Here is a 12,554-nt window from a genome sequence, read left to right as displayed (position 1 = left end):
TGACTCCTATCATCAAATAAATAGTCATTACGTATATACACTAAAGAAGCGACGATATAAACATATTTTTTAAAACTTTTAGCTTATATAGTTATTTTATTATCATAAACATGACAAACAAATTAACAAACAAAATACAAGAAAAAATAATCTCGGGCCGCACATCTCAACGGCTTGTGGTGGGTCCACGTCGCCCATTAAGATCCGTTGAAAAGGGGTAGTGATGACGTCAAAGTTGACGTCAAAGAGCTCTCATCCCACCAATGATATTGCTCCTTGGCTTCGCAGTCTCGTCTCCGGGGAGCAAAAGTCAACCTTCTTAAGCTACACCCACATACATATTATAATTGCTCCCTCCAAAGGGGTCCACACGTCTTCTAGGAAAAAATAAAAATTAGCAAGAAGGAATTAAGAAAACAGTATTTAGTTTTAATTTTAATCCCAGATTTCATTCCATATCTTTCGGTCCACATCATTATATATTTTTAAACCAATCTTCTTAATCTGAATTATTAGTCTTATCCATTTCCCTTAATATATGCTCCCTATGTGATCACAGACGCGTTTAACCGAGATATTTACGGACTAATAACATTCAGACAAAACAAAACAATCTTATGATTCCGACACTCTGATAAAAAAAATTTAAAAAACATATACTGCCAACATGTATTTTGAAACTTTGGACTTTACTATATATATATATATTTTTGACAACTCAGTGATTAAAAAAAAATTTGCATTTTCTAATGTGAGACAAAACTAGTATATTTTGTGCTGTTGTATATATATGTGATGTCACATATATATATAAGCACAATATTCTACATTCAACTAGTAAATATCCTACATTCAACCAATTTAATGTCAATACCTAATCTATAGCATATTCTGGGACATGTTTTAGTTCGTCGGTCAATAAAACGAACAGATCAAACGAAAAAAATTAAAATTAATTAGTACAGTATATCTAATATATTAATGAGCTAAGATGCAATAAATATGAATTAGTGAGTAATTAATTTTTCAAAATGTTGGATACTAGTCTGTGATTCGTTACAGCGTGCTGACTAAAACGACTTTCCAGTTTGATCTGAGTCGGCAATGTGTAAGATTACTAATAATATTTGTCGCATGTTAACTATCTCCACAATGACAGGCTGGAAAATAGAATGTATTTTAACTTTTTAATATGCGTACAAAAATATATAAAGCAATATTTCAATTAGTATTATTCTTTGTTAAAATATATATGTACAATTTTCTTATAACTGTAATTAAATTTGGATTTCCTATTATATACAACACTTTGCAATATGTATAGTAGTACTAGACTGTTCAAGAAAAGGATGAACGGTCATAGAACATATTTGAACTATTCTCTAGACTAGACTGTGCAATATAATAACGAGTAAAGACAATTATACAGTTAATTTGGTTGGAGATTAGGTCTAATAAGTAAGGTGCCATTAATTTCTCATTAAATTCAAGGAAATTTTGGTCTGATGTACAAAATTGAAAATTGTTTGATTGGTAAATTTTTTGTTTGATGTGCGAATTTCATATTATTTTATTAATAACTGATAATTATATATAATAAATACATTTTATAAATAAAGTTTATAAACAAATATATCATAAACTGAATTGTTTTCTTCATTGTTAATAAATAGTAATTTCATCTATTATTTATTAATTTTAAAGACCAAAAATTATTTAAATTAATCATGTAAATTTGTGTTCATTGAAAGAAATCTTTGAAAAAAATTATTAAATTAAGAAACAATTTTTATAATATGTTTTAACAATTTAAATATACCAAAATATTACATTTTTTCAATATTTATCCAATAATAATAATAATAATAGTATTATTTTAATATTATATAACAATGATAAGAATAGATAGTCTTGAGACCGTGACAAAAAGTATATATGTAGGAGAAATAATAACAGTTATATACTATTTTTAATTAAAATAAATAAATATATTATCCAGTGCGTATTTCATCTGTCCCGTTGGGTAATAACTTGTGTGAACTTTGATAGCGGTCCAAGTTAATTTCTCATAAAAAAAAAACGCACTTTCTCTTCTTTTTATTTTTTTAATGCAAAACCACATATGTGCGTTATTCATAATTTTGTTGTCAATTCTGCTAATACTATGCTTCCATTCACAGCCTAAATCTCAGTATTTTACACACCAAAAAAAGTCAAGACGATGTAGTAAACACTTAGAATACACAGCCACACTTTTCTATTTTGATGATATATGTACATGACCTAATTTATGTTTTGTTTTTGACGTCGATATATATGCTATGACCTAATTAAAATTTCTACAAGAGTAGAGTAGTCCATTATATTGGTATTTCTCTTTAACATATTCTACCGAGTTTACAAAATATATGCAAAATCTTAACTTCGATCGTGTGATTTTATGTCAAGAACTTTGCGACTTGAGCTTGACTAGTAGTCAATACAGTATAATATATTCACCGACTTGGGATAATTTCAGGTTAGTTACCCAACTTATATAACTTATAGCTAATTATTTCACGGATTTCAAGCAATCATACAAATAAATTATATGTATCACGTGTTATTACTATATGAATTGCAACAAGTTACAAGTTTGGTATGATGTTTTTGTCTTTATGGAATAATAAACACATACTAATTAATAGAAAATGAAATCCAGATTAAACTACACTGCTACCAGTTGATTAACTAATATAGTTTTCGTCTTTCTTCGGCTTCACTGGAAAGGATAAAACAAACACCACATAAAAAGACCTCAACCTTTTGAGTAGAGGAAGGAAGCGGTGCTAACCAATTTAATAATACTCAGCTAATTATATATTCTCTACAGTTAACATACACGAAAACGTATACTTTATAACCATATTATTTTTTCTCGACTTTATAGAAACGATAGAATAATACGGATGATGATTATACTGTATACAACTTTTAGATTACATATGAAACTCAAGTATATATAAAACTAAACTACAGAAAAAGATGAGATTTCTTATTAGGGCTTTCTTTCGAAAGGATAATGATAATAATCAAATTAAAATAAAGAACTAATGACGGGTCCACACATCAAAAAGTTACAACTTATAACTCTTTTTAGTGAATTTATATTTTCAACACGTTTTTTGTTTGATATGTATTATTCCAAGCGTTCTTTCCCCACAGTTTTTGTATTTTTATTGAGAAGCCACAGTTTTTGTATTTAAAACCAGTTAAGCTATGAAATGAAGACAATCAACATATAATTAACTTTATGTATGTATAGATTAAGTATAATCATTGTTAGCTATGGAGACGTTTTCAACTTCAAAACAAATTTGTGTACCAAAAATTATTTGTAAGAATAATTTTGATCTCCACAGTTTGTTAAATGTATTATCAACGACTGATTTTGGGTTTAATATATTATATATATTTTTTTAAACAAAATAATAATCGAATTGTTGTCTATGTGAAACTTGTTCAACAATTCAGGAAGTTGCTTGGAGCCTACGTATCTATCTAAATCACCAAAAAAGAAGGAAAAAAGAAGAAGGAAAAAAACAATAATAATATTTATCTTTTAGTTATTTACAAAAAAAGCTCCTCCATTTCCTCTATTTAAAAGCCATTTTTCCACCCTTTCAATACTTTTATTTCTCTGCCTTTAACTGCCTAAAAGATTCTCTCCCAGCTAGCTTTCTACAATTTCATTTTTCTTTCTTCATCTTCTTCTTGTGGATCTCTCTGATCCTATCTCTCTCTCTGAAACAAGCATATCACTGTTTACAAACATTTCTGGGTTTCTTAAAAAAATATATATTGTTCTTGTTTCTTGAATCTTTCAAAGTATATAGAATTACTGTTACATATAAAAAGTAAGTGATCATGGCGGTTGTGGTCGAAGAAGGCGTGGTGTTGAATCATGGAGGTGAAGAGCTTGTTTATTTGCCACCTGGTTTCAGGTTTCATCCAACAGACGAAGAGATCATTACATACTACCTCAAGGAGAAGGTTTTAAACAGCCGATTCACGGCTGTGGCCATGGGAGAAGCTGATCTCAACAAGTGCGAGCCTTGGGATTTGCCAAGTAAGTTGTAGTTCAATATTTGCAAAAATAGAAAAGAAAATATTTTTCGATTTTTGTTTGACCATCCAAGTGTAAACACAAAAGGCTCTAGCTTCTTGATTAAGATTTATCAATTCTTGAGGTTTAACTAGCTTGTTTTTGATCCAATTATATTTTTCAAAACTTCAAAGCCAAACAAATTTCAATCTTTCTTTGACCATTTCAAAACACAAAAGGCTTCTTGATCAATATTCTGATTCTTGTTTTCTGTTTGTTTGATATAGAGAGGGCAAAGATGGGGGAGAAAGAGTTCTACTTCTTCTGTCAAAGGGACAGGAAGTATCCGACCGGGATGAGGACGAACCGTGCGACCGAGTCAGGATATTGGAAAGCGACCGGGAAGGATAAGGAGATCTTCAAAGGCAAAGGTTGTCTTGTTGGGATGAAGAAAACACTTGTGTTTTATAGAGGAAGAGCTCCAAGAGGTGAAAAGACTAATTGGGTCATGCATGAGTATCGTCTTGAAGGCAAATACTCGTATCACAATCTCCCCAAATCTGCAAGGGTAAGTTCATTATATTCTAAAATTCCATATATATATTCTCAAGTGTTTTTGAAATCGATTTCAAAAGATGAAAGCTCTAAGATTTTTTATAATTATTATTCGTAGTTTTCTTAAACCAAAAGTTTGTTAAATTTGGTGGAAAATATAAGTCCTTTTCAAAAGAGTTTGATTCGTTTTCATATATCCAAATAAAGATTGAATCCCAAACTCAAAAATAAAGTAAAAATCTAATATATACGTTTGTTTGTTTATGATCTTGATTACAGGACGAATGGGTCGTGTGTAGGGTTTTTCACAAGAACAATCCTTCTACTACAACCCAACCAATGACGAGAATACCCATTGAAGATCTCACAAGGATGGATTCTCTAGAGAACATTGATCATCTCCTAGACTTCTCATCTCTTCCTCCTCTCATAGATCCGAGTTTTACAAGTCAAACCGAACAACCCAACTTCAAACCCATCAACCCTCCAACTTACGATATCTCATCACCAATCCAACCCCATCATTTCAATTCTTACCAGTCAATCTTCAACCACCAGGGTTTTGGTTCTGCCTCTGCTTCGGGCTCTACATACAACAACAACAACGATATGATCAAGATGGAGCAATCGCTTGTTAGTGTATCTCAAGAAACATGCCTTAGCTCAGATGTGAACGTTACCACGACAGCAACCACGGAGGTGTCTTCGGGTCCGGTAATGAAACAGGAGATGGGGATGATGGGAATGGTGAATGGTAGCAAGTCGTATGAAGATCTATGTGACTTGAGGGGGTTCTTATGGGACTAATAATTGATTATTTAACTTTGGTGAAAGAGTATATTTGTTGGGATTTAAATCATGTAGTTAATATACATATACGTATAGGATTTACTAGAGGGTTAATCCTAGTTATTTTCACTTCATTGATATTATTTAATTAGTTGATTGTTTGATTAGCTTATATATATAGTGTGGGGGAAAAAAAGGAAAAACAAGATTGTGGTAAGTTGGGATTTTTTAGTGCATATGTTATATCTCAATGTAAACTGTATCGGTATAAATTAGCTTTATATGGTTTCTTATAGAATTTTAATTATTAAGATTTACGATATTTATATATTCTAGCGTTGTTAGTTCAATTTGATATACTCATACTAATTGCAATTGGGTTACACTTACGCTAATGCTATGCAAATATGATTTCACATTTATAACAAGTTGACATATACATACCATCCAAACTCAAGTAGAAACGTTCCCATTTAGAAACAGAAGAAAATGATGGTGATTACGTACGTGAATGTCAGGCACTGTAGTTTATTTTACGGTTGATAAGTTACAATATAAAATTGCATTTGAATTCGGATAATAACATAAGTACGCCACTAATGTTAGTAAATGCTTCTCACGAAGCTTTACTTTGTGTCATTGGTAATCACTCAACAATCAATTCATCATAATGTTTACCCAAAAAACCTAAAAAAAATCAACATATATAACGTTTTCAGAGATTGATATAGAAAATATGCATATACAGTAACAGTAGATGGAATCTTAAAAAACTGAGAGAGAAGAAATAAACACAGCTCATGAAGCATGTGAATGTTCCCCGAATCTGGGCAGCATATTAGCCTTTTCATATGCCCAATAATTTAGATTATTATGAATGTATGACACACTATATATATTAATGTATTTCATTTAGTATAAACATAAAGAAAAAACATTTCAACTAAGAACAGTGATTAATGATATGGGTTTCTTGTAAGAATACAATACCAGATCCCTAAATCTTATGTCTTAAGGAACTTACTTGGTTATTAATTACATCGATGATCAATCACATTACGTTTTCCTATTTTTTTTTTTTAACATTTGAAAGTTTTAGTACGTTTTACATTATTCAGCACTTGTCATTTTTTTATATTTATTACTACTAGTACCGTAATAAATAAATGTACATCTATAGAATATCTTAATTAGGAGTATATTTTCTTCGGGACCGAAGCAACAAAGCTTGTCTTTACTCTTTAGTCTTTACATAGAATAAGATATTGGGCTGCAGATCTGTGTTTAAGATTTGGCAGCAGATCTGTTTTTTTGGTTGAAACTTGATCATGTACTATAATATTCTTTGTTATGAATTCTTGGTATTCTTTTCTATATATATATATAAAACGACAAATGCACCGATCTGAAGAACACCAAAGGAATATATAATAAAATCTTAGTAAAGCTTTATTGATAAAAAGTATCATGAACGTATAGCTACATGAAGTATAGGTGAATACATAGTCACACATACTAACTATATTATTGTATACTCAACTACACGAAATATATGTATTACATGGTCATATGTATGAACTATATGACGTTAAGTGTTCAACATTATAGACATACAATCTGGTACACTGATTGATTAATTCCGGTGAAGACCGGTGTTGACTCCAGCGTTGACCAAAAAATATTTCTAAAATTAAAAATTAAAAATAAGAAATTATTATATTAAATCATTTATGGTTTTTATTAATTAAAAAATATTCTATTCAATATCTAATTATTTTTATATATTTCCTAAATATATCTTAAATATAAACTAGAGAACCCAAACCTTAAAAAAATTTCTAAAAATTAATTTAACATATTGTAATTGTGTTAAAAAGGGTAAAAATGAAAATGTTCATATGTTAAAAGTAAATATTGTGAATTTCTTTTGTTGTTGTTTATATGTTAATTCAATATCTAAAGATATTTTAAATATATTTCCTAAATATATCCTAAATGTAATATAGAGAACCCAAACCTTAAAAAAAATTTCTAAAAATTAATTTAACATATTGTAATTATGTAAAAGAGAGTAAAAATGAAAATGTTCATATGTTAGAAGTAAATATTGTTAATTTTTTGTTGTTTATATGTTATTTTGAGTATGTAAATTTTAAAGTAAAGAGTGTATAATTTTTTTTATAACATTTACCATGCAAAATTTAGAGTAAAGAGTCATATACTCAATATTTTGCATATTATTTTCTAATGAAAGTAGTTGAATTTTATTTTATTGATTTTTTAGTAATTAAATAATTTGATTATGAGAGATTTATATATATATATATATATATATATATATCTTGAAAATAATTATAAATTGTTTTTCTATCTTGAAAATAATTATAAATGATTTTATATCTTGAAAATCATTATCAATGATTTTATATCTTGAAGATTATTATAAATGATTTTTTTTTATCTTGAAAATAATTATAAATGATTTTTATTTAACTATTTACTTTAGCTTGAAAAATAAAAAGTAATTAATTATAAGATTAAATATATTAGAGATATATAAAAAATATTTGGATATTGAATAGAAAATTTCTTTTAATCATGAAAACCCATAAATAATTTACTATAATAATATTTTTTTTAATTTAGAATTTTTTTTAAGTGTTGGTCAACGCCGGAGTCAACGTTGGTCTTCGTCGGAATCAACGTTGGTCTTCGCCGGAGTCAACGTTGGTTTTTGCTGGAGTCAATTAACCGGTGTACTGAATTAGATGTCTATGATGTTGACCGCATAACGTTATATAGTTCATGCATGTGGCAATGTAATACATATACTTTGTATAGTTAAGTATACAATAATATACTTGGCATGTGTGACCATATATTCACCAATACTTCGTGTAACTAGCCATCTTTTTTTCTATATAAAATATAAACATAACGCCATGCCTTTAGAAATTACATACCCTTTGATTTTATAGATTTTCTTATCCCCTTTATTAACTTTAACTGTTTCTCAATAAAGTTTCAAAGTTCGTATATAGAGAGATAAGATAATCATTTAACGGACTATATATAATAACAACTCAGTTAACCGTACGTAAATAAATGATGTCTCTCTGGATTCATTGTACTAAGATGATTTGAAATTGAAAATAAGCGTGTGAGTCTCTTCCACCTCAAATTCAGGACACAAATCTGATTATTGTTATTTTTGTTCCAAATTGGACTTGTATTTGATCATAAACTTATAATTGCTTTACAATAGTTACAAGTTAATTAACTACGTATATCTTCTCCACAATTAGAATAATTATTCCTTTTCATATGTAAGATTATTCTTCATATTTCCACTATAGTTTTCTTTATCCTTTTTGTTTTCAAAAGGGCTTACTATACCTTAAGTGGGCTACTCTAAATAGAAATTGATAGATTATATAATTGGTTCATGTCCTATGTTATTCTTTTTATGAATGATATGAATAAAATAGTAGTATTAGTTTTGGGGGGAAAAAAAATGCATGAATGTGATGAGGATATTATTATAATGCGCATAAAAACAAAACTTTCCACTAAAAGCGAAGCATTTTATTTAGATCGATACTTGCAGCAAAGCTAACCCGGTAACCCCCCTGCGTTGTTCTCTTGCCCTTTTTTACGGGTTTCTAGATGATTACTATCGCCTCGTTTCCTTTGTTGTCTCTTTCTTCTCACGAAGTTGTTTTTTTTAACAGCGGATTTGTTTTCATAACTAACTGTAAAATACGATTTCATACTACATATTTTTGTAAAGTTATAATATCAAAAAACAACCATATACATATGTACAAACGATATTAACATTTGATTTTGTCGCATAGGCTTTCACCTTTTATCTAAGATCGAGCATGTAAGACAATAAAACAGCTATGCAAATGGCCCATGAGTTTGACAAATGAAGGCCTTAATTAACACTAATGTCAAGTCTATGGGCTTCTTTTAGTTCATTTCGTTGCCTTTATATACACAGACATTGAATCTTACGTGCCACTAATTTTTTTTTCTTTTTTTGGTGAAGAGCCACTAATTTTTTTTTTTTGTTTTTTAACGTTAAATTTAATCTTCAGCAAGAAAAAGACAAATTGTTTTCCAAAGCAAGTGAAAAAAAAGAAAGAAAAAGTTATAAAGTAAGAGTTTTAACGAATGATTGATTGATTAATTATTAATCAGAGGCGTTAATTGCTGTGAGGAGGAGATTAGCAAACTACTGCATCTAGGAGGAGGCCTGAAAGTAGATTTTGATTTAAGATCAAATATTAAGAGTAAGCACTATCTAATCTATATCCTAATGAACATAGTTTTTTATGTGTGTATATCATCATAATGAAAGCAAATAGGTAAACCACAAATCACATCATAACCATATTGACCAAACCATTAGTGATGATGATTCCCATTTTTAGAAGTGGTACTACGAAAAAACGACAAAAATAATTTGAAAGTGGATTAACCAGAAGCACTATAGAATATGTTTCTAGGAAATAAAATACAATAAAATTTTAAATTAAGGAAAAAAAAGTTGAAATGATAAACAAAGGAAAAGAAAGGATTAGATAGATTTAATAATAATGGGTTAATAATTGGCCAATCTCTCTCATTACATAAGTCATCATATAGCCGTCGTCGTCGTCGTCGTCGTCTTTCAAAAAACAAAAAGAGACAGAGAAAAAAAAGTAAAAATAAAGAAGAAGAAGAAGTGCGCTCTTTGATTACTACTCTCCTCTGAGCCAGCTCTCGCCGTTTATATCTCATACCCAGATTGTCACTTTCCAATTTGAAGGTGTGTGTTTGTATTCCATTTTCTTCTTTTTTTTCCAAATTTTTTATCCTTTTCTGTATAAATCCTCTGCTTTCACCGACACTCTTGATCATCTTCCTCGCAAAGGGTTTTGTTTATTTTGGTACCTTAAAGAGTGATGCTTAATCTTGTTTCACTTGTGAGTTGTGATGATGGCTGGCTTAAGTTTTTTTTTCTGCTATCTCAATTCCAGCTGTTTTCCCGTTTTTACATTTGAGCTCAAAAACAGCTGTTATGAATTTAGTTAGTGTTTTGTCTTAAACTCGGTTGTGACTACATTCTTTTACTATAAACTTGGTGTTTTGATAGAGCTTAGCTACAGATTCTTGTACAGCTCCAAGTGTTTTCTTAATTCTTTAGTAATCACTAAATTCTGGGATTTAGCTTCATAATCAACAATTTCATTCATATATAATTAAGATTACAATCAGTGACTCGGCGGCTTTCCACAGTGTTTACAAAGTTACAAAAGGGTTTTGGTTTTAGCTGATATCCTTGTTTGTGTAGAATTCTCTTCCTTTTGGCAGTATCGTTTGGACTTGACAGCTGTGAAAATCAAACAGAGCTCAAAACGGGTGCACTCTGTTGTATTGTGGCCTCAAGGCCACTTGTTACTACAACAAAATCATCACCACCCCGAAGAGGAAGGGAAGATGATGCCCTGCAATGGCGGACAAATTTCAGCTTCTCACCTGCTGGATATACTAGAGATGGTTTGAAACAGGACATGGGCGATGAGGGTCACGACGGTTTTGCATTGTCCTCGAGCAGTAGACAAAGGAAAAGTTTGGAATTCAGATTTCAGCAATCGCCAAGATGGGATTCAACATCGTCTGCTTCTGGAGGGAATGAACAGAAACACTGCATTGTTAATAATGGTGTACCGGCAAGACCAGCTAGCTCAAATCCTCAATGCTTGAATGAGGTAAGTTAGTCTTCTTTACATTTCCACTATATTTATTCATGATTTCATCTTTCGGTTGAACCTTGTGATGTCACTGTCTCAGGAGAATGGTTCTGATAGAGACAGTACAGCCATCTCAACGAGTTTTAGGTCTTTGCTGTCTCTCCCAGAGTCATCTGCCCCATGGGAAACCCCAAACAAGCAGCCCTACAATCTTACTCACTGCTCTTACTCTCAAGTCTTCTGCAACCCGGTTTCAGATTTTGAGAATCCTGAACCTGATAATACACAACAAGACTCATCCACAAATCCCGACTCCAGTCTGAGTCTTATGATGTCCACGAGAGACCATCAAGGCTCACCAGCAAATGAAGCATCACCAAACTCAATGTTGCTGGATGTAGAAAGATCCAATGAAACAGAAGTCGAAAACCCAAATTTCGAACCAGAATCCCCAACACACCAGAGATGCAGGGTTTGCAAGAGGCTTTTATCACAGAAATCTCCATGGTGCTCAAACAAGATACTGAGATCCAGAGATATGCCAGCCGCTGGTGTTTTCCCCTGCCACCACGTCTACCATATCGAATGCCTAGACAAAGTGACTCCAACAACTCAAACCCGAGACCCACTATGTCCTGTTTGCTCAAACACCATTGAAACAATGGAGCAGCCACTGATAGCCTCTGAAACATTGCAAATGGCTCTGAGATCTCTCAGAAGAAGCCACACAGCAGCTGTAAGGCCAGAGACAGCAAGTAACACTAGCAATAGCAACAATCAAAGAAGACACATTACGAGAAGAAGCCAGAAATGGGGAAAACTACGCTGCTGTTTGAATATAAGCTTCTTATCTTCTTCCTAGACTCCAACCAACATTGCCCGATTCTATTAGGTTCTTTCTTCTATAACCCTTACTTGCATCTAATCGTTATTTTAACCATTCAGTAAGCCATTATAACCCAAAAACAAAAAGGCAAAATCTTTAAACATCTTCTCTCTATCAAGAATGTTTCGAACACTATAATAAACAGAAGCAATAGGCAGTTTTTGTATTAATTTTGTAGACCAATTTAAATCCTACTCTGTATTGCAGTTCAGGCTATAAACATATTTGATATTTTCTTCAGCTTAGTAAAAACAAAACCATGGACCGAAAAACAAAACCTTGAATCAACAAATTCGTATCGTCGATGACAAAAACAAAAACCCAGAAAAAGAAGAAACCTTTGAAAACAAATCAAAAACAATTTCGAAAACAAATATGTATTGTTGTTGGGGGGGTGTTAAAGCTCGCAATAGCCATCACAGCGGCGAGTAAATCGAGCGCTCAGGCAGCAAGCAGTCTTCATCGCAGAAAACAAAGGGGGAGATTAACGATTTAGGCT

The 12,554-nt window shown here is 31.1% G+C and overlaps 2 protein-coding genes across 4 annotated transcripts; both read left to right on the top strand.

The window, feature by feature from the left end:
• The first annotated feature begins 3,641 nt into the window (after nt 1-3,641).
• LOC104735884 (NAC domain-containing protein 87) lies at nt 3,642-5,758 on the top strand. Its single transcript, XM_010455753.3, has 3 exons — nt 3,642-4,108; nt 4,372-4,652; nt 4,919-5,758. Exons 1-3 carry the CDS (start codon nt 3,907-3,909, stop codon nt 5,444-5,446), a joined length of 1,011 nt encoding a protein of 336 aa, XP_010454055.1. The 5' UTR covers nt 3,642-3,906; the 3' UTR covers nt 5,447-5,758.
• A 4,257-nt stretch (nt 5,759-10,015) lies between these two features.
• Nucleotides 10,016-12,295, top strand: LOC104735883 (uncharacterized). 3 transcript variants are annotated; one of them, XM_010455751.3, is made up of 3 exons: nt 10,016-10,244; nt 10,770-11,187; nt 11,270-12,295. In XM_010455751.3, the coding sequence occupies exons 2-3, from the start codon at nt 10,990-10,992 to the stop codon at nt 12,029-12,031; spliced, it is 960 nt and encodes a 319-aa protein (XP_010454053.1). In that variant the 5' UTR covers nt 10,016-10,244; nt 10,770-10,989; the 3' UTR covers nt 12,032-12,295. The 3 variants fall into 3 exon arrangements, with proteins under 3 accessions (XP_010454053.1, XP_010454054.1, XP_087336471.1); XM_010455752.3 differs by having other exon boundaries at nt 10,020-10,244; nt 10,826-11,187; XM_087480345.1 differs by lacking the exon at nt 10,016-10,244 and having other exon boundaries at nt 10,654-11,187.
• Nucleotides 12,296-12,554: the final 259 nt, after the last annotated feature.

Source organism: Camelina sativa, chromosome 13 (assembly GCF_030686135.1).
Source record: "Camelina sativa cultivar CO46 ecotype springtype chromosome 13, ASM3068613v1".
NCBI classification, from domain to species: domain Eukaryota; kingdom Viridiplantae; phylum Streptophyta; class Magnoliopsida; order Brassicales; family Brassicaceae; genus Camelina; species Camelina sativa.
This window is presented reverse-complemented; position numbering and strand designations above follow the sequence as displayed.